The sequence below is a fragment of the Nansenia antarctica genome, assembly GCF_963989245.1.
Source record: "Nansenia antarctica genome assembly, chromosome: 3".
In the NCBI taxonomy this organism is placed as follows: Eukaryota; Metazoa; Chordata; class Actinopteri; order Argentiniformes; family Microstomatidae; genus Nansenia; species Nansenia antarctica.
This window is the reverse complement of record NC_137688.1, coordinates 66685535-66707646: the sequence shown is the minus strand read 5'-3', so window position 1 is coordinate 66707646 and position 22112 is coordinate 66685535. Positions and strand designations below refer to the sequence as shown.

The 22112-nt window shown below is 47.7% G+C and overlaps 6 protein-coding genes across 6 annotated transcripts in view; 5 read left to right on the top strand and 1 right to left on the bottom strand.

Moving 5' to 3' along the window:
• Positions 1-22112, bottom strand: part of LOC308152848 (uncharacterized protein) — a gene marked incomplete at both ends in the record, with an annotated part of 142024 nt that overhangs the window by 86219 nt on the left and 33693 nt on the right. The window lies entirely within an intron of this gene.
• Positions 826-1137, top strand: LOC308153155 (histone H4; the record flags this gene model as incomplete). The annotated part of the gene is made up of 1 exon (XM_080526245.1): positions 826-1137. The coding sequence occupies one exon, from the start codon at positions 826-828 to the stop codon at positions 1135-1137; it is 312 nt and encodes a 103-aa protein (XP_080382371.1).
• On the top strand, positions 1805-2179 carry LOC308152916 (histone H2B-like; the record flags this gene model as incomplete). The annotated part of the gene is made up of 1 exon (XM_080525988.1): positions 1805-2179. The coding sequence occupies one exon, from the start codon at positions 1805-1807 to the stop codon at positions 2177-2179; it is 375 nt and encodes a 124-aa protein (XP_080382114.1).
• On the top strand, positions 5713-6087 carry LOC308153154 (histone H2B-like; the record flags this gene model as incomplete). Its single annotated transcript, XM_080526244.1, has 1 exon — positions 5713-6087. One exon carries the CDS (start codon positions 5713-5715, stop codon positions 6085-6087), a length of 375 nt encoding a protein of 124 aa, XP_080382370.1.
• On the top strand, positions 20329-20940 carry LOC308152861 (histone H1-like; the record flags this gene model as incomplete). The annotated part of the gene is made up of 1 exon (XM_080525933.1): positions 20329-20940. The coding sequence occupies one exon, from the start codon at positions 20329-20331 to the stop codon at positions 20938-20940; it is 612 nt and encodes a 203-aa protein (XP_080382059.1).
• LOC308152891 (histone H2A-like) lies at positions 21694-22080 on the top strand (the record flags this gene model as incomplete). Its single annotated transcript, XM_080525963.1, has 1 exon — positions 21694-22080. The coding sequence occupies one exon, from the start codon at positions 21694-21696 to the stop codon at positions 22078-22080; it is 387 nt and encodes a 128-aa protein (XP_080382089.1).

Here is a 22112-nt window from a genome sequence, read left to right as displayed (position 1 = left end):
AGAAAGAAGAGATCAGAAGAGATAGAGTGGGAGAGCCATATAAGGCGTGTGCAAATAGGCGGGAAATTAAGTGTAGGTGGGAAGTTTTTTTTTTTAGCTGTTGAGCTGAGCAATCAGTCTGACTGCCTCAAGCTCCAGCAGATTGAGGGGGAGTACAAACCACTGGTCCCTGGGGACTAGGACCATTGCACCCTTTGTCAGCAGATTCGCAATCTCCTCTCAGAGTGCCCTTGTCTTTACCGGGCAGGGCAAAACAGTCTCTCTCACCCCCCCTGAATAAATCAATAAATAATTCAGTCATTGGCTACCTATAGGAGTAAACCAATAGGAGCAGAGCTCTCCTATGGGGCAGAGCTCCACAAAATAGATCAGAGCCTACATTTCCTACTACAACATCGCTAAAAGATTGAAATGGTTGCAGTCATAATAGTGTCTAAATTTGACCATGTGCTGTTGTAAGGAGTCAATCTTATCAGACCATTCCAAACATCTTGATTAATGTTATGTTCTTTTACTGATTGTGAGTGTGTGTGTGTGTGTGTGTGTGTGTGTGTGTGTGTGTGTGTGTGTGTGTGTGTGTGTGTGTGTGTGTGTGTGTGTGTGTGTGTGTGTGTGTGTGCGCGATGTCCTTTTGCTTCAATAATGCCCGTAATGCCAAACGTTGTCCCTAGTAGAAGCTCCTCCCTCTACAAAAATTCCCCACAAGAAAAAAAGAGGCAAGCGATAGCGCGCGCTTCCTGTACAGCCTGGTCTCAATCACGTCCTCGTAGCTGAGATAAATTCACGCCACAACTTCATCGAACTCATAATCGTAGTGAACTCAACATGTCTGGAAGAGGTAAAGGAGGAAAGGGACTCGGAAAAGGAGGCGCCAAGCGTCATCGCAAAGTTCTCCGTGATAACATCCAGGGAATCACGAAGCCCGCTATCCGCCGCCTGGCTCGCCGTGGGGGTGTGAAGCGCATCTCTGGCCTGATCTATGAAGAGACCCGCGGTGTGTTGAAGGTCTTCCTGGAGAACGTGATCCGTGACGCCGTCACCTACACCGAGCACGCCAAGAGGAAGACCGTCACCGCCATGGATGTTGTATACGCTCTGAAACGCCAGGGACGTACTCTGTACGGCTTCGGCGGCTAAACTATTCGTAAACTCAACCACCCCTACAAAAAACAACGGCTCTTTTAAGAGCCACCCATCTCCACACAAGAGAGTTGATTCCATTGTTAGAACACATTTTGTCAGGCCTGTACATTCAACGGGTATAGCTGTCATGAGAAAAACATACGTTGCCAAATCAATGTCAACGCAAGTAAATGCGTAGTCTTGGCATTCCACGACTAGAAATGACCATCCCACATGTGCACTCTAGAAATAAAATGGTTATTATGGATTATTACGCACGCAACACAGTGCAGCTCCTTTTTCTATTGCGCATCTAGTGATAATAATAATGCATGCCCTTGTACCATCCCAAAAGGACAATTCCTGGTAGTAATCGCTAGGCTGGTTGGGAGTTTGGGGGACTTGGTGTTCTGTGTATATCATTCTCAATCTTCCTCTTGACGTTTTCATGTTCATATCGCCATCGGAAACAAGGCAACCCGACAGCAGAGTGAAAGAGTAAGGAAGGCGTGGGGGGGAGGAGCTCGCGCGTGCGCAGATAATGTATTTACCCGCGAGGCAGGCTAGAGCTTTGGAAGTGGATGTCAGCAGCCCCCTAATTTGCATAGCCCCACCTTTATATTTCGGGTGTGCGTTTGCCGCCTCTTCATTCGTTTCTAAGAAGTAACGAGCCACTATCAACATGCCTGAGCCTGCGAAGCCTGCGCCCAAGAAGGGCTCCAAGAAAGCCGTCACCAAGACCGCCACCAAAACCGGCAAGAAGCGAAGAAAGTCCAGGAAGGAGAGCTACGCCATCTACGTGTACAAGGTCCTGAAGCAGGTCCACCCCGACACCGGCATCTCCTCCAAGGCCATGGGAATCATGAACTCCTTTGTCAACGACATCTTCGAGCGCATCGCCGGTGAGTCTTCTCGCCTGGCCCACTACAACAAGCGTCGTACCATCACCTCCAGGGAGATCCAGACCGCCGTGCGTCTGCTGCTCCCCGGTGAGCTGGCCAAGCACGCCGTGTCCGAGGGCACCAAGGCCGTGACCAAGTACACCAGCTCCAAGTAAACAGATTTTCGTCTGTATTACTTACCCCAAAAGGCTCTTTTAAGAGCCGCCCACCCTATCAAAAAAAGAAAGCAATTCCATAGTGAGTTGACGTCGCGTGCTACAAATCAGTCGAATTTATATGCTGTACTGATTGTGTGTATTGTAACAAGTAAGTAAAATTATACAGTATTTATACAGCACCTTTCCCAGACCAAGGGTCTCAAAGTGCTTTACATAACAAGTAGAAACACAAATAAAACATAATACAGGAGTGAAAGTCACAGCAGGTTAAAACAGGCAGAAAGTATACATAACATAACAAGCATGTATAAGGCATATGTATCAATTACTCGATGTTACAATTTTCAAAGACTCCAGTCCTTGAACGCGCCGGAGATTTTGCGCGCCTTTTTTGTTCCTCACTTGTTTGTTGCTCACTAGTTGTCCAAAACGGTTTCCTCTATTAATATAATGGACAGGAGTGACTACACTGCATACATACGCATGGCCAATTTCTCGGGACAGGTGGATTCAAAATAAATAATAAAATATAATAATAGTTTAAACGGCGTTCACATGTGGATCTACCATCACCTCCAGGGAGAATCAGACCGCCGTGCGTCTGCTGCTCCCCGGTGAGCTGGCCAAGCACGCCGTGTCCGAGGGCACCAAGGCCGTGACCAAGTACACCAGCTCCAAGTAAACAGATTTTCGTCTGTACTGCTTACCCCAAAAGGCTCTTAAGAGCCACCCACCCCATCAAAAAAAGCAATTCCATAGTGAGTTGAGCTCGCGTGCTACAAATCAGTCGAACGTATATGCTGTACTGATTGTGTGTATTGTAACAAGTAAGTACAATGTATTTATACAGTACCTTTCCCAGACCAAGGGTCACAAAGTGCTTCACATAACAAGGAAGAAAACACAAATAAAACAATACAAGAGTGAAAGACACAGAGGGTTAAAAACAGGCAGAAAGCATACATAACATAAGCCTGTATAAGCCATATGTATCAATTACTCGATGTTCCAATTGTCAAAGACTCCAGTCCTTGAATGCGCCGGAAGTTTTGCGCGCCTTTTTTGTTTTTCCACTCTGCCATTGTTTCTTTCAACTGCTGGAGTAGCAGTGGCGGCTGGCCGATAGAGGGCGCTGGGGCGCCGCCCCCACCTTCACTTCCTAGTTGCGATTTGTAAAAGTGTTTTTTTTAAATAAACATTGTTTATTCACAAAATGCGGCTGATATTCTGTCGGCGCCTATCAGCATTCATTAAAAATCCTCCAATACAATAAACATTTTTATCTGTGTGTGTGTGTGTGTGTGTGTAAAACTCACTGTTAAAATACGTAGGGGGAGAACGCGGGGCGCCGTGTCAATGCAAGTCTATGCCAGGACGAATACTTTTCGCTTACACGTGAGCTGTAGCAGCGCTCCAATTGGCTGTCTCTATTTCTTGGCCAGGACGCACATTTGTGCGCCCTGGCCAAGAAATCTCCGGTTGTATTGCAGACAATGCATTATGCTGAGGACTCCCGACTTCCGGTTTTCCGGACTTCGGGCTTCCGGAGTATTTTAAATGAACATTCGTAATGTCTGTCTCTGATGTTCATGGTCAATTAAATCAGCCTATTTTGTGCAACTAATAATGTTCCCGCTAATGGGTTAACCAAGCAGCCTCGCACCTAACGTGCAAGCACCTATCTTCGAACTATTCATAGCAATATGCGCGGGGCAAGGCGGAGGTACGGGTAAACGCGGCTCATGTTCTGTCATCAAAGGTAAGAGTTGGTTTTCTTTAACTCAGCTGATGCATTGTTGTGTTTCTGACATGGTCTGGTTGTGTTACAGACATGGTCTGGTTGTGTTTCTGACATGGTCTGGTTGTGTTTCTGACATGGTCTGGTTGTGTTTCTGACATGGTCTGGTTGTGTTACAGACATGGTCTGGTTGTGTTACAGACATGGTCTGGTTGTGTTTCTGACATGGTCTGGTTGTGATACAGACATGGTCTGGTTGTGTTTCTGACATGGTCTGGTTGTGATACAGACATGGTCTGGTTGTGTTTCTGACATGGTCTGGTTGTGATACAGACATGGTCTGGTTGTGTTTCTGACATGGTCTGGTTGTGTTACAGACATGGTCTGGTTGTGTTTCTGACATGGTCTGGTTGTGATACAGACATGGTCTGGTTGTGTTTCTGACATGGTCTGGTTGTGTTTCTGACATGGTCTGGTTGTGTTTCTGACATGGTCTGGTTGTGTTTCTGACATGGTCTGGTTGTGATACAGACATGGTCTGGTTGTGTTTCTGACATGGTCTGGTTGTGATACATCATTGAATGTGTTGACCACCATCACTCTCCATCATCATCCATCATGTGTCTATGAAATAGATAGTACTGTACTACTGACTGCAGCATTCATCTCTGCTCATTGATGTAGCCATGTCACACAGACACATAGTACACATATTCATCTGCTACCTTTATTAACCTGAGTGTAGCTGTGAGGCCTGTACTAGCCTTGTTGACTAGACTTCCTCCTTGTCTGACACTGGGTATTGGACCGTACCGACGTCCATAGACCGGTCACTCTTCCACCTCAGTGTCTGTAGTTGACAGGGTAACTTCTCCATGGCCACACGGTCATTTTAAGGTTGAAAGTTGAAATTATACAATGGTTGTAACGCCAGTGCGTGTTTTATGCGCGTGCACTCGAAAGAGGACCCCCACGCCACACTGCTGTGCCCCACCCCAAAACATTTGCACCAGCCGCCACTGTGGAGTAGTGTACTCACTAGTCGTCTAAAACGGTTTCCGGTATTAATATAATGGACAGGAGTGACTACACTGCATACATACGCATGGCCAATTTCTCGGGACAGGTGGATTTAAACATAAATCATGAATATAATAATGGTTTAAACGACGTTCACATGTGGATACTCTCGTACAATCAATAAGTTAGCCTACCACTACCGCCAAGACATGCCCACTTATCTATCGATATGCCTTCATATCACCCCCATTATGTCATTAACTGGCCAAGTCAGTGTGACAAGTCAATAAAAGAGCAATTCCATAGTGTTTTGAGCTGACGTGCTACAATGAAGTCGACGTTATAGTATGGTATAGTATATATTATATAGTACTGGTGTTTAATAACTCGATGTTACAATCTTCAATGACTCCAGTCCTTAAGTGATATCCCTCCCAAAGACCTCTTAATCCCCACTACCTCCCAGTACAGGTTTCTCCACAGTAAATAAGTTAATAATGAAAACATGTAATTCTTCCTTTTTCTAGCATTGTGACTGCCTGGTCCTAGCATAGATGTATTTTTCTTATGATGACTGGTGGATAGGTGATTCTTAGACAACCTGGCTAACTGGACAACGAGTGTTTTTTCAAATGTTGTTCAGAACCAGACTCGACCAATATAATCTAGTGTCAGGAGTCGCCTACTTTGCATAGCTCCCCCTTTATATAGCGGCTGCACTACCTCCACCCTTTCATTCGTTTCTGAGAAGTAACGAGCTGTTTTCATCATCATGCCTGAGCCTGCGAAGCCTGCGCCCAAGAAGGGCTCCAAGAAAGCCGTCACCAAGACCGCCAGCAAAACCGGCAAGAAGCGCAGAAAGTCCAGGAAGGAGAGCTACGCTATCTACGTGTACAAGGTCCTGAAGCAGGTCCACCCCGACACCGGCATCTCCTCCAAGGCCATGGGAATCATGAATTCCTTTGTCAACGACATCTTCGAGCGCATCGCCGGCGAGTCCTCTCGCCTGGCCCACTACAACAAGCGTCGTACCATCACCTCCAGGGAGATCCAGACCGCCGTGCGTCTGCTGCTCCCCGGTGAGCTGGCCAAACACGCCGTGTCCGAGGGCACCAAGGCTGTGACCAAGTACACCAGCTCCAAGTAAACCGATTTTCGTCTGTATTACTTACCCCCAAAAGGCTCTTTTAAGAGCCACCCACCCAGTGGCGTAGCGCAAAATCCCGGGGCCCCCCCGCAAGGTGGCGGTGGGGGCCCTTTCGCAACGGAGTAAAAAAAAAAAAAAAAAAAAGTGCGTTTTTTAGAAGCCGATGCGTTATTGACGTTGCGAAATTTCGCAATATGCACTCTACATTCTAAATGCTTGACTTAGCAAAAGCTACAAACAAGTGAGAGCAATAGCTAAAACCAAATGGTAGACTACATCAGTAGCATGTATTATAAGTAGAAAAGTACAAGCTTTATTTCTTTTAACAAAGTGTGGTGTGCACAGCAGCGCGATATCTGTAAACATACAAGCTGTAGACTCTCCGCTAAGGGTTGCCAGATGGGATTGAGAATTTCCAACCTAACCAATCTAAAAACTTCTAAATCCACCAAAAACCAGCCCTTCTGGCAACCCTGTCTCCGCTGCATCAGAGTCTACTTGTTGCGTAAAATTGGCCAGGGTTAGTCAAATCCTTTGTTGGACATCTCGTTTCTTAAGTCCTGGTATATTGTGGCATTTCTTTAATGTTTGCCATCTGGTCTAGGAATACCCAGGGAGACGCAGACAGCAGAAGTAGAATAGAATAGTAGAATAGAAAAACTGACAGCCTGTGACTGTGAACCTGGCCGGACCCTGCCCTTCTGCCTGAGTTTGAGTATGATGCTGCCCAAATAAATGTTATTGTTTAGTGCTGTACGCTTTCGTGGTATTATATTGTGTGAATTATCATCTGTATGTTGTTTTTCTTTCACTCGACTAACCGCCGAGATAATACTTGAGACATGTACTTCCGTAAACATAATTTGTTTATTTATTTATTTTTACAATATCGGACCGACAGTCCCACATATAGCGGCTATAATGTCCGAATAGAGAATCTACCACCACCTAAAGAATGCTTATTGTACTTTGTATTGTATTTTCGCTTGCTAATTTTCCTTGTGTCTCGCTGCCTACGTGTGACGTCAAAGTCATGTTGCTATTGGATACGGCTAACTATGTATATATTTTTAAATATAGGCCTATATATTAAAATTAAGGTTGACACAATGAAGGGCCACTTATTTTCTTTGTTTTATATTTTTTTAAATTATAAAAAAATAAAAATAAAAAAAGTTTGGATCCAATGTTAGGGGGCCCCCTAGTGGCTGGGGCCCCCCCGCGGTGCGTCGCTTGCGGGCCCGTCCGCTACGCCACTGCACCCACCCTATCAATAAAAGCAATTCCATAGTGAGTTGAACTTGCGTGCTACAAATCAGTTGAACTTATATGCTGTACTGACTGTACTGTACTGTGTACTGTACTGTGACTGTACTGACTGTGTGTTAACAAGTAAGTACAATGTATTTATACAGTACCTTTCCCAGACCAAGGGTCACAAAGTGCTTTACATAACAAGGAAGAAAACACAAATAAAACATAATACAAGAGTGAAAGCCACAGCAGGTTAAAACAGGCAGAAAGTATACATAACATAACAAGCATGTATAAGGCATATGTATCAATTACTCGATGTTACAATTTTCAAAGACTCCAGTCCTTGAACGCGCCGGAGGTTTTGCGCGCCTTTTTTGTTCCTCACTTGTTTGTTGCTCACTAGTTGTCCAAAACGGTTTCCTCTATTAATATAATGGACAGGAGTGACTACACTGCATACATACGCATGACCAATTTCTCGGGACAGGTGGATTTAAAATAAATAATAAAATATAATAATAGTTTAAACGGCGTTCACATGTGGATCTACCATCACCTCCAGGGAGATCCAGACCGCCGTGCGTCTGCTGCTCCCCGGTGAGCTGGCCAAACACGCCGTGTCCGAGGGCACCAAGGCCGTAACCAAATACACCAGCTCCAAGTAAACAGATTTGTCTGTACTACTTACCCCAAAGAGCGGGTACAGAAGACAGCTTCTTGTCTCAATGTTTAAATGCATTAATACTATTTTATAGTCAATACAAAATATATGCAATCTTTTGAAAATTAAAAACGTGCCATTAAGCGTCTATAATCAGCACAAGTGTTTTCATTGTGTATTTTTATTGAAATTACATAGTTGTGTTTACAGTGATATATTACATAGTTGTGTGTACAGTGATATATTACATAGTTGTGTTTGCAGTGATATATTGCATAGTTGTGTTTGCAGTGATATATTACATAGTTGTGTTTGCAGTGATATATTACATAGTTGTGTTTGCAGTGATATATTACATTGTTGTGTTTACAGTGATATATTACATAGTTGTGTTTACAGTGATATATTGCATAGTTGTGTTTACAGTGATATATTACATAGTTGTGTTTACAGTGATATTACATAGTTGTGTTTGCAGTGATATATTGCATTGTTGTGTTTACAGTGATATATTACATAGTTGTGTTTACAGTGATATATTGCATAGTTGTGTTTACAGTGATATATTACATAGTTGTGTTTACAGTGATATATTACATAGTTGTGTGTACAGTGCTATTTCTACAGGCCGGCATTGTAAATAAGAATTTTGTTCTTAATTGTCTCGCCTGGTAAAATAAAGGTTATAATAATAATAATAATAATAATAATAATAATAATAATAATATATTACATCGTGTTTAGGGTTAGGGTTACAGTGATATATTACATAGTTGTGTTTAGGGTTAGGGTTACAGTGATATATTTGGGGGCGATCAATAATATTTTTCCCAATGGGCGTTCCCTGATATAAAGGACCGCCTATAGCAAGAAACGATAGTTATGGAGATAGACTCCAGTTCTATGAGTGGAGCGGAGCCCCATAGGGGAGCTCTGCTCCTATTGGTTTACCCCACTACCTAAAGTAGCCAATGACTGAATTTTTCAATGCCTGCGCCCGCCTGGTGTGCTATATAAAGGGGCGTACTTCGCTCCATCATTCTCCCAAACATACAAAACAGCCGGGTTTGAACAAGTCGAAGTGGGCCAGCAGCCCTATGGGGCTCCACTCCACTCATAGAACTGGAGTCTATCCCCATAACTATCGTTCTATATCGTGGAGCTCCGCCCCATAGGGGAGCTCTGCTCCTATTGGTTTAGGCGGAGCGAGCGAGGCCAAATGTACCCCCACTGAGACTATTAGTCCGAAAACAATCTCAGCGGCACCTGGAGCTGACCACTGATGTTGGTTCAAGACAACCTTAAAAAGTTGGCCCAACCCGCACCGAGTCTGCTCCACTGATCTAGCCCGTACGTGAGCACGTAGGGTTGTAGATCTAACGGAACATGTCCTGGAGGAGGGTCCCCTCCCCAGGCACATCCGTAATCATCCTGACAGCACTTGAATAGAATCCCCAACCAGGGTAATCCAAGTGCCTTCCCCACTACATCAGTCATCAGCAAAACTGAGGACAGAATGAGAAAAGAATGCGGAAGAAATATCACTTACCTAACCCTTACGTTGGGTTGTTGATCTAACAGAACATGTCCTGGAGGAGGGTCCCCTCTCCAGGCACATCCGTATTCATCCTGACAGCACTTGAATATAATCCCCATGACCAGGGTAATCCAAGTGCCTTCCCCACTACATCAGTCATCAGCAAGACTGAGGACAGAATGAGAAAAGGATGAGGAAGAAATATCACTGATCTAACCCTTACGTGAGCACGTAGGGTTGTTGATCTAACGGAACATGTCCTGGAGGAGGGTCCCCTCCCCAGGCACATCCGTATTCATCCTGACAGCACTTGAATAGAATCCCCATGACCAGGGTAATCCAAGTGCCTTCCCCACTACATCAGTCATCAGCAAAACTGAGGACAGAATGAGAAAAGGATGAGGAAGAAATATCTTTCAAGTAATACCGTACAAAAGGTGATGGCGACGACCAAGACGCCGCCTCACATATCTCCTCCACTCCCACGCCCCTGAGAATGGCCACTGATGTGGCCATGCCCCTGGTGGAATGAGCCCGAATGCCAGTCGGCACGGGCTGCCCCTTCGATAGCCTCGCAAATCCAATGGGACAGCCTCTGCTTCGAGAGTGGTGCCCCGGCTTTCTGTCCGCCGTAGCAGATCAGAAGCTGGGGAGAAGATCTCAGTCCTGCTGTGCGCTTCACATATTGTGCCAACGCGCGCACCGGACATAGACAATGTAAACGCCTCTCCCTCTCTCCGTCGTGAGGAGGAGGAAAAAAGGCGCTCAGAGCACAGCTCTGAAACCTAAACCCACGATTAACCTTAGGGATAAAAGCCGGGTTAGGGCGTAACACAGCTTTTGTTTCGTCATCAGATATGATCAAACAATCTGCCCGTGTCGAGAGAGCACATAAATCACTCACTCGCTTAGCCGTAGTCAAGGCGAGGAGTAGACTCGTCTTGAGAGACAATAAACGCAACGACACAGTGTCAATGGGTTCGAATGGGGGCACGCACAGCGCCTCTAGCACAATCGACAGGTCCCATTTTGGCATTAGAGTCCTATGAGGGCGTCTAAGCCTACACACTCCAGTCAAAAAACGCTTAACCAGCGAATGACTGAACAGTGTCGTTGTCGCAAAACCCTCATGACAAGCTGAGATGGCAGCCGTGTAAACTTTAATAGTTCCCGCCGCCAATCCCTTGTCAAACAGCGACTGTAAGAAGCACAAGAACGTTTCGACCCGACAGCAGACTGGGTCAACGTCCTGTCCCTCACACCACTGTGTAAACACTCGCCAGCGCGCCGCATATCCCTTTGCAGTGGATTGCGCGCGCGCACTCTGAATGGTCTGAATGACCGCGTCTGTCAGACCCCTGCGTTCTAACAAATCCCTCTCAGTAACCAGGCCATGAGGGGGCCCCCCATCATAGGCGGCCCCCTCACCAAGCCTCTGGCTTGAGAGAGTGCATCTTGTCGATGAGGTATGGGCCATGGGCCCTCTACCAACATCTCCATCAGTTCCGGAAACCACGGGGCTCCGGGACGGTCCGGGGCTACAATAATTAACTCTAGCCTCTCTGACCTCACTCGTGCCAACAGTGGGAGGATAGATGTCAGGGGTGGGAACGCGTATAACAGGACCCTCGGCCATGGGTGGTGTGCGAATGCATCGACTCCCAATGGCGGGTTGTCCTGTTCGCGCAGGGAGAACCAAAGGCGACACTGCGCATTCGTCCGGGACGCAAACAGATCCACTTCTGCTTGCCCGAACCTTGCCCAAATCAGAGACACAATGGAGGGTGCTAACCTCCAGTCGTCGTCCCTCGGGCCTCCCCGTGATAACAGATCTGCTCCTTCGTTGAGCAGACCTGGAATGTGGAGAGCTTTTAGCGAACTCAGGTGTGTGACAGTCCACAGCCATATATCTGTCGCTAGGCGATGAAGTGACGCTGAGCGTACTCCCCCTTGACGATTGATGTATGCTACTGTTGTCCTGTTGTCGGATCTGACTAACACGTCCAGATCCTTTAACACCGGGGCAAAATGAAGTAGCGTTAACTTCACCGCCTCGAGTTCCAGCAGGTTGATGTGACGCGTCTCTAACGGTCCCCATCTTCCTGCCACCGAACCTGCCTGACACACTCCTCCCCACCCAGTCAACAACGCGTCCGTGAAGACTGGGTAGTGGGATGCCGGTCTGCCCATGGCGACTCCGCGCGCGATGACGCGCGGGTCTCTCCAGTAGCTCAGGTCGGTCTTGACCGATCTCGGTATTACAATCAACTTGCGACGGTGTCTCACTGGATCCAGTCGCAGTCGTGCGAACCACCTCTGCAGTCTGCGCATGTGTAATAGGCCTAAGGGGACCACTACATGGGCTGCAGACATCAGTCCTAGTAAGGACATCATTGACAGAGCGGTGATTGTATTTGTCACTCGACACACCCGGAGAGCTGACGTCAGTGTCGCTCTCCGTGGTGCCGATAAACTGGCCCTCATCTTGGCAGTATGCAACTGAATGCCTAGATAGGAAAACTGTTGAGCCGGCCACGGAGCACTCTTTGTCCAGTTGACAGCTAACCCCAGCTGAGTGAGGTGCTGCACCAGTGAGGTTGCGTCCCGAATCGCTCGATTTGGGCATTGGGCCAAGACCAGTAGGTCGTCGAGATATGCTAATATGCGTATCCCGTTTCGCCTCAGTGGTTCGAGTGCTGTCTGCACACATTTGGAGAAAGTTCGAGGAGCAAGCGCGTACCCGAAGCGCAGGCGCGTGTACTCGTAAACCTTCCCTTGGAAGGCAAAACGTAGAAATTTCCTGTGCCTCTCTGTGATTGGCACATGAAAATACGCGTCCCTCAGGTCTATGCTGATTCCGTAGTCGCCCTTCTGTATACAAGACAGAAGGCGCCTCGTCGTCAACATACGAAAGGGCCGTTTCGCCACTCTCTCGTTGAGGACCCTTAAATCTAGTATGGGTCTCATGCCTCCGGATTTCTTTGGGACAAGGAAATACGGGGAGTACCACCCCATGTCCCACTGGTCCCTCGGAACCATTGTCACTGCGCCCTTTGTTAGGAGATTTGTAATCTCCTCCTGGAGCGCACGTGTTTTTATCGGGCAGGACAAAACAGTCTCTCTCACGCCCCTGAAGGGCGGAGGAGGCTGAATGAACTGTAGTGCATATCCCCTCCTCAATGTCCTGTCCAGCCAGCCCGACAGAATACCTGCCCCTTCTAGCCATTCTGCATAACGCAACGACAGCGGCTGGGCCGTCTGTTGTGGTGCAGTCGACAGAAAAAGCTTGAATTTCTGTATGACCCCAGCCGCCGCTGCACACCGAGGAGGTGGCACAGCCCAAGGTGGGGTCATTTCGAAAGGGATGGGCTGCCGTCTGTAAAGAGTGTTTGCTATGTGTAACAATGCCCTTAATTGACGCAGGTTTATTATGCCTGATAATCAAAGAACCGGCCGCACGCTCATGAGCTGGGCCAGATCCTGATAGACATGGAGGGGTTATTGATGTAAATAACGGTCCCTCTATACGGCTACAGACAGGGGTGTTTAACCCCGTTTGTGTCGTGATAGGGGTAAGTCTGTTAGGCAGAGAGCTGGCCACACGCTGGTACGCTGGGCCAGTCTCCGCTTTGTTTCTAACCGGTAGCGATTGGACCACACTCCGACAAGGCAGGCGGGTCTCCGCTCCGGTAGATAACATGGGAAAATCACCTTTACTGAAAAAGTAAGGTGGGGATTTTCCTTCTTTTACCTCTTTATGAGGTAGCAGCCATGAAGAGGAAACCGGTGGTGGGGTCATTACCGACCCCTCCGCCAGTGAAACCGGGCCACGCTGCCGTGGGGGGCCGTAGCGGGCCCTCCCAGTGGTCAGCGGCGGGGGCTGGGGATGCCGAGTGGGGCATGGCTCCGTCTGTAGAGGTGGAGCCAGTGCCGCATCACACCGAAACCTCCGTTTCGCAGCCGTTGGCGGTCTAGTCGTCACCACGGCGGAAGAAGAAGAGGTGGAGGGTCGCTGGAGGGGGAGGTGGCTGGCAAGGTGCCTCTTAGCCTCCTCCATCGAGGCCAGGCGCACCGTCAAGGTGTCCATGGCGGGACTGAATAGCCCTTGTCTCTCTATTGAAGCATTCAGTAGGGCCATCCGGTCCGCCCCGGTCATGGTGGTGAGAGACAGCCACATCTGTTGCTGCTGCACCACCGCGTTTGCCATCAGGCGACCCCCACAAACCGGCGAGGGCGGGGAGCACGTGCTCTACCTGCCGCTCGCTCTCATCAGAGCTTTCTGATTCTGACACCGGCACCGACCACTCAGCTGGGTGAGGGCGGCGTGATGTCAGGGCCGGCTGAGCGGGCGGGACCATCCCTACTTGGGGAGGTGCCTGCCCAGAACGCCGTTCTTGCTTGTCCTCCGCTGCTAGAAAATCGCAGCGGCAGGTGTCCCGGAGGAACTTCTTCGTGGTCGGCGGCGGATGATCCATCGCTGAAGGGAAAAGTCTCCTCCGCTGAAAAGTGTCCTCCGCTGCTTGGAAGTCGCAGCGGCAGGCGTCCCGGAGGAACTTCTCCATAAGCGGCGGACGATCCATCTTGAAGGAAAAAGTCTGGCGGGTCCTCCAGTCTTAGTAGTCGTCCTTCTCAGTCTTCAGATATAAACCCGTGCTGAACTTTTTGGGAGGATGATGGTACGATACGATAGTTCTTGTTCATGATTGGACAGCTCAGGGCTTGTGCCCTTTTCTATCCATCGTTTCGCTTGGATGTGGAGGTGTAGATGGAGGGGAGGAGCGGTAGCTGAGCCAATGGTAGATGGAGGGGAGGAGCGGTAGAGGAGCCAATGGCTTCCATAGGAGTTTTTTTTTTTTCTCTTTATAGAAGATAGAAGAAGACAACAGGAAAAAGGCCAACATTGCTCAATAGTGCTTATGGGTGGATGCATGGAGGTTATTATCTAGTAAATGAAATACAAATATAAAATCATAGAATCATATTGTCAGTCAGGATGTTGATGGTTATGGTGGATTGTTTTACAGGATTATGGAGAGAGGTGTTCCGGTGGTCCATTGTGCTTCTTGAATTAACTGCGTCAGTGATGGATTGTTGATTGCTCGTTGGATATATTTCTGAGTGAGAATGGTGTTTCTTTGTTTGATGGTTTGGAGTCCGGACATGCTGTGGATGTATTGAGTGCTGATGTACATCGGGAGTCTGTATGCCATTTTTATTGCCTTGTTTTGGATGGTTTGGAGTCTGTTGAACTGGTGTTGTGAAGCTGTGGTCCAGGCTGGTGCTGCATATTCGAATAGTGATCTGATGTATGATTGGTAAACTTTGAGGATGATTTCTGGTGATGCTCCGTGTTTGTGTCCGCTGAGTGCTTTGAGGTGGTTGAGTCTTTGATTTCCTTGTTTTTCCAGGTTATTGATGTGAGTGGTCCATGACATGTTTCTTTGAAAAGTGACTCCTAAGAACTTTGCCTCTTTGGCCAGGGTGATGGGGGTGTTATAGAGGGTGAGGTGGACGACAGGTTTGAGATGGGGGTTTTTGGTGAATAATATGAGCTGTGTTTTGGTGGGGTTGAGTTTGATTCTCCAGGTGTTGGACCAGGTTTCTATTGTAGTGATGCATGATTGGAGTTTTTTGGCAGCAAGTGGAATGGATTTTGAATGAGTCCAGTAGCAGAGGTCGTCGGCAAATTGTGAAACATGTCCAATGGTGGGTGGGGGGTAGTAGATGTCTGAGATGTAGACGAGGAAAAGGAGGGGACTGAGGACTGCACCTTGTGGAACACCGGCTTCAGGAGTGAAAGGGGTGGAGAGGGACGTGTTGACTTTGACCTTGATTTGACGATTATGAAGAAAGCTTGATTTAGGGCCGGTTTCAGAGACAAGGCTTAAGCCTAGTCCTGGACTAAATCACACTTTCAATGTAAAATCTCCATTGAAGATGTTTTTTAGTCCAGGATTAGGCTTAAGCCTTGGCTGTGAAACCGGCCCATTATGTTCTAGATGGGAAGTGGTAGTTTGAATTTATTGTCTTGGAGTTTGAAGAGTAGTCCGTTGTGCCACATTTTGTCAAATGCCTTTTCTACATCGAAAAATATTGCCATGGTGAATTCTTTTTTGGTGAAACTGCGGGTGATTGCTTCTGACAGCCGAAGGATATTGTCAGTGGTGGATCTGTTTTTGCGGAAGCCAGCTTGGTGAATGCCCAGGAGTCCCGTGTGCTCTATGTGCAATGTGAGGCGTGCAGTGATGGTGCGTTCAAACAGTTTCCCGATGTGACTGAGGAGGCTGATGGGTCTGTAGCTGGTGGGGTTTTTGGGGTCTTTACCTGGTTTGTGGATCATTATGACTGTGGCTGTTTTCCAGGGTAAGGGGAAGTGCCCGGTGGTGAGACAGGTAGTGAAGAGGAGGGAGAGCAGGTTCAGGTAAATATCAGGTGCTTGTTTGATCAAGATGGTGTCAATATTGTCTTCTCCTGGTGCTTTATCTTTCATTTTTTTGAGGAGGACTTTGATTTCGTGGGGGGTTATTTGTTGTGACAGTGGGTGGTCAGCTGCTGGGATGAGAGGTGGAGAGGAATTGGTTGTGGCCTTGTCAACAGTTTCTTTCCAGTCCTGGTTGAAGTGTGGAGCTGAGGGACATGTGTGGATATTTTGAAGGTGGTTTCTGAATATATTTGCTTTTTCTTGATTGCTGTCGATGATTTGGTCTTGATGTGTTAGAGTTGGTATATTGTTTTGGCTTTGTGAGCCATTCATGTTTTTTATTTTTTGCCAGAAACTACGTGGGTTGGTTTTGTAATCATTGTCCAGTTTTTTGTAGAATGACTTCCATTTTTCCTGTTTGCGTAGGGTGAGCTGCTGTCTGATTTGGTTCTGGAGCCTGTTTATTTTTTTATTTTTTTTTAATTTGTTTTTCAGATTTTATCCCCTTTTCACCCAATTTGGTAGCCAATTTAACCCAACTTAGCAATCCAATTATTCCCTGCCTATTGCGAAGGATCCGCCGCCCGACCCCGTGGCCGGCAGTCCCAGAGGAGGCCGCCAGGCAGACTAGGCTGACTGGCTCCTCGAGCCCAGTACCGTTACTCCAGCACCAGACGGGGGCGGTTGGAGCCTGTTTATTTCTGCTTTGGTGTCAGGTGATCTGTGTTTGAAGTAGTGTCTGCGTAGTTTTCTTTTCTTTTTGATCAGATGTAGGATGTGGGCTGGGAGCTGCTGCAGTGGTTTGGAGGTAGTGTGTAACGGGATGCATGTGTTGCGTGCCTGGGTGAGGATTGATCCAATGTGTGTGGCCAGCTGGTCCAGTGAGTGGTGGTCGTGTGGGATCTGAGTGATTTGTGTGGTTTGTTCGGTGATGTATTTCCTGTAGTTTTCCCAGTTGGCTTTTTTGTAGTTGAACCGTGGTTGTTGTGGTATGTGTTGGAGTTTGAGGGAGAAAGTGGTTAGGATGGGGAGGTGGTCGCTGCCAATGTCGTGGCTAACAGTGACGTTTTGGAGAGTGGCTGAGAGGTCTGGTGATGAGAGAGCCAGGTCCAGTATGTCCGTGGCGGAGTTGGCAGAGTGGATGAATGTGGGTTCGTCATTGTTGAGGATGGTGAGGTTGGTGGTGTCCAGTATGTCTTTCAGTGCTGTTCCAGATTTATTTGTGGTATTGCAGTTAAAATCCTTGTGCTTGGCATTAAAATCTCCCAGTATGAGTACATTTCTGTTGTTATTGGTGATGGTGTGGATAAGTTTTTCAGAGGGTTGTGATCCAGGAGGGCAGTAAATGGAGGTGATGAGAAGAGTAGTGGATGGATTTAAAAACAGTGTGGCTGCCATGTATTCGTTATTAGAGAGTTCTTCTTGTGTGAGGTTAAAAAGGGTTTCCTTGTATTCTGTACCCTGTTTGATTAATAGTGCCACCCCGCCCCCATGGCCTGCTGGCCGTTCCTTCCTTAGAATATTAAAGCCGTCCATTTTGAAAGGTGTGTCTTTACTGAGGAGGGTTCCATTGATGGAGGCTACTGTGACCTGTTCCTCTGCTAGAATAACTTTCAATTCGCTTTTGTTTTTCCTTATTCCCCTGATATTAATGTGTAAAAAGGTGGTAGCCATAAAGTAAGGTTCAAAAACTTAAATAAAATAAGTTTAATGAGCAGGTTAAAAGACAGGACTGTTTAAAAAGCTGGTGTTCTTTCTAACGCTTTCCAGGATTTTTTTTATTGTGTTCTCATCCTTGCACAACAGTCTGAGGTCATCCTGTAGCTTGGTGAGGTTTGTGCTGGGGTCTTGGGGGGTCGGTGGTATGGTTTGGGGATTTAGTGGATTGGTGGTAGTGGGGGGGAACTGGAAATTTGAGTGATTTTGTGGCCGGGAACTTCTTGGTGCAGTGGTGGTGAGGGCTAAGTAGGTGGGGCAGGTCTTGGAGATGGAGGGGTGCTTGCCACCACAGTTTGCACATTTGGAGTCTGATTTGTCCTTAGTGCATTGTTTGTGGTGGTGGTTACCTGAACATCTGAGACATGTGACTGGGTTCTTGCATTGCATTGATGTGTGGTTGAATTGTTGGCAGTTGAAACACTGCTGGGTGGATGGGGGTGGGTGGGATTTCTCAATTCTGTAGTGAAAGTAATTCATGAAGAAACCTTCTTGGAGGAGGCCAGGTGCATCTGTGGGGTTTGTGAGGTTAATCCTTATGAAGGTGGTGGGTTGTTGAGTGGCTCCAGGATGATGGAGCGAAGTACGCCCCTTTATATAGCACCCCAGGCGGGCGCAGGCATTGAAAAATTCAGTCATTGACTACTTTAGGTAGCGGGTAAACCAATAGGAGCAGAGCTCCCCTATGGGGCGGAGCTCCACGATATAGAACACCAAGTCCCCCAAACTCCCAACCAGCCTAGCGATTACTACCAGGAATTGTCCTTTTGGGATGGTACGACAAGGGCATGCATTATTATTATCACTAGATGCGCAATATAAAACAAAAGGGGCTGCACTGTGTTGTGTGCGTAATAATCCAAGTAACCATTTTCTTTCTAGAGTGCACGTGGGATGGTCATTTCTAGTCGTGGAATGCCAAGACTACGCATTTACTTGCGTTGACATTGATTTGGCAACGAATGTTTTTTTCATGACAGCTAAACCCGTTGAATGTACAGGCCTGACAAAATGTGTTATAATAATGGAATCAACTCTCTTGTGTGGAGATGGGTGGCTCTTAAAAGACCCGTTGTTATTTATAGGGGGTGGTTGAGTTTACGAATAGTTTAGCCGCCGAAGCCGTACAGAGTACGTCCCTGGCGTTTCAGAGCATATACAACATCCATGGCGGTGACGGTCTTCCTCCTGGCATGCTCGGCAAAGTCAAATTGACAGGTAATTGGCCTATATAAGCTGTAGGTCATTTAACATTGAATGTGCTTGTAAATGTGTGTGAACAATCGTTCCCAAATGTGTCAGGAACCAAGAGAACGTTGTGAGGGCTTCAAAGCAGGAGTCCACCCTGGTTGTTCTAGGTCGAGAGTCTTATCAGAAGGATAGATCATGTCCCTGGCTATCTCAGCAGGCCTCACAGTGCCTCACAGGCCTGTCCCAGAGTGCTCTGCAGCAGACGTACATGGAGGCCAGTCAGGTGCCAGGCAATCTTCCCTGCAACCTATCCAACGGCAGGCCCAAGCCAGTTGAGACTTCTTAGGCCCACATCGACATACGGTAGTTTGCTTTATTTATCAGTTGAGAAGCCAGCCAGAGTGAAGGAGGAGACGTCAGCAGCTCAGCCAAACGCTCCCGCAGTAGCCAGCCCAGCAGGACATGGAGATCTGCTGCAGTTGCTAGACGATCTTGCAAGCCTACACACCAGAATGGATCTTAAGTGACATTCTTCTCACTCACACACACACACACACACACACACACACACACACATACACACACACCTCCCAACTATCCCCCCCCCTCCATTCCAATTCACACACATCCCCCCATTTCCACTCCCCACCTCCAAAAACGCACAATCCCAACCCCCCCCCCCCCCCCCCCCCCCCCAACACACACACACACACACACACACACACACACACACACAACACGTACAAATAAAATAATAAAATAAAGTTCTGTCTTTTTTTATGCATACCAATATGATTTGGACATCACGGTATTGCTGTCTTATAATAAACCAATACTTTCATACAGTGGTGACCCTAACTGTCTCATCCCAGAATACCTCTGCAGTTTACAACTTTAAATTGCAGCAATGGTCCCAAGTAAGCTCAAAATACATTTTGACACAAGACACCCCACTTATACTAGCAAAGACATTGACTACTTAAAGCTATTAAGACTGCAAAATGATAACTAGAATAAATGCATGACGTCATGTGTCCGCTTAGCAAAGTGCAGGATCCATTTTTAAGCAGTTTAGGACACAAATAGCACAGGGAAAGCTGTGCGCATCGCTCCCTCCGACGGTGGAACGGCGGGGTTTTGAGCGAATCACAACAAAATACACGAGGCCTTCGCGGCCCACATGATTTTATTCTGAACGGAGGCATGTCTGCTCGCTGGTCCGTTCAAATTTGGACCTCAAGTCGGTTCCATCGGTGACTTTTGGCCCATTATTGGCGAGGAGAAAACACAGACGCCAGCACATTTTGTCAGCCAAGATTGCCGAGCATAGAGGGTTGAGTCTGTACGGTTCTCATGTCGCGTTTAAGACCAGCCCCCATCTCCGGGTTGAGCTTCATTATCACAGAGCAGCATCGCAGAGTGATTTGTAGCCCGCAACAAACGACACTTTTTACAGACATGGCAGAAGTCGCACCAGCCGTCGCCGTCGCCGCTCCGGCAAAGGCCCCCAAGAAGAAAGCAGCAGCCAGGCCCAAGAAAGCAGCTGGCCCCAGCGTCGCCGAGCTCATCGTGAAGGCCGTGTCCGCATCCAAGGAGAGGAGCGGCGTGTCTCTGGCCGCGCTCAAGAAGGCGCTGTCTGCCGGTGGTTACGACGTGGAGAAGAACAACTCTCGCGTCAAGGTCGCCGTTAGGACCCTCGTCACTAAAGGCACTCTGGTCCAGACCAAGGGCACCGGTGCCTCCGGCTCTTTCAAGATTAACAAGGAGGCGGTCAAGAAAACGGTGAAGAAAGCCGCCGTCGCAAAACCCAAGAAGATAGTAGCAAAGAAGCCCGCCGCCGCTAAGAAGTCTCCCAAAAAGGCCGTTGTAAAGAAGCCTGTCGCCGCTAAGAAGTCTCCCAAGAAGGCAGTCGCAAAGAAGCCCGTCGCCGCTAAGAAGGTTGCCAAGAGCCCCAAGAAGGTTAAGAAGCCCGCACCTGTCAAGAAAGCACCGACCAAGAGCCCCAAAAAGGCCGTCAAGGTAGCGAAGCCCAAAGCAGCCAAGGCAAAGAAGGCAGCCCCAAAGAAGTAAACTTGTGTTGACACGACAGTGTTCATGTTGACACTTGTACCACAAAAAAAGGTTCTTTTAAGAGCCACCCACCTTTCCATAAAAAGTGCATTTTCATCCATGTCGACATAACGGAACTTTCTCAAATAAGAAGGTCCGATTTACACCAGTCTCAATCACTGACCTATGCACACGAGAATAATAGCTATATTAAATATTGAAATGGCCTTAATGAGAGTTTAATACTTTACACAAACATATTTAAACAAACGATATATTGTCTCACTCGGTCTCTGCGTGAGCGAGGAGGGGGGGGTTCTATGCTAGACTCCACAAAATACCTTTCAATATCGACATACGGTAGTTTGCTTTATATAACGTTATTTGGATAGAAATGGTCAACTTTTCGCTCTAGTAGTAGCCTACTACATTGCGTATGGGGAGAGCTGTGAGAGCCTAATGCACTTCACTTTTCGCTGTAATGCCAATAAGGAGTATTGTTTCGCTATTTAGTATATTATTAGGAAATTATTGGTTTGATTTGAACTTTGATTTCTGGCGCGCGAGGGAAACTCACAAAGGCCGAGTGAAACAGCGGCCAATCGCTGGGCGGCGGGAAGAGGCGCGCGTATCCGGGTTGCTGATTGGATGAGGTGTCATCGACCCGGTGGCCAATGAACGCTGGTCAGGCTGAGCTATAAGAACACCACCCCAAGCGAGCAACTAGTATCCGCTTTTTCTTTAACTAGCACAGAACCCGCTTTAAGTTTCAAGATGTCAGGAAGAGGTAAAACCGGAGGCAAGGCCAGAGCAAAGGCGAAGACCCGTTCTTCCCGAGCTGGACTCCAGTTCCCAGTGGGCCGTGTCCACAGGCTCCTGCGCAAAGGCAACTATGCCCATCGTGTGGGCGCTGGCGCACCGGTCTACCTGGCCGCCGTGCTCGAGTACCTGACTGCTGAGATCCTGGAGTTGGCCGGCAACGCCGCCCGCGACAACAAGAAGTCTCGTATCATCCCCCGTCATCTGCAGTTGGCCGTCCGTAACGACGAGGAGTTGAACAAACTGCTGGGCGGTGTGACCATCGCTCAGGGCGGTGTGCTGCCCAACATCCAGGCAGTGCTGCTCCCCAAGAAAACCGAGAAGCCCGCCAAAGCCAAGTAAAAGTTCTACTACGGCTTTCACCCCACTACTTA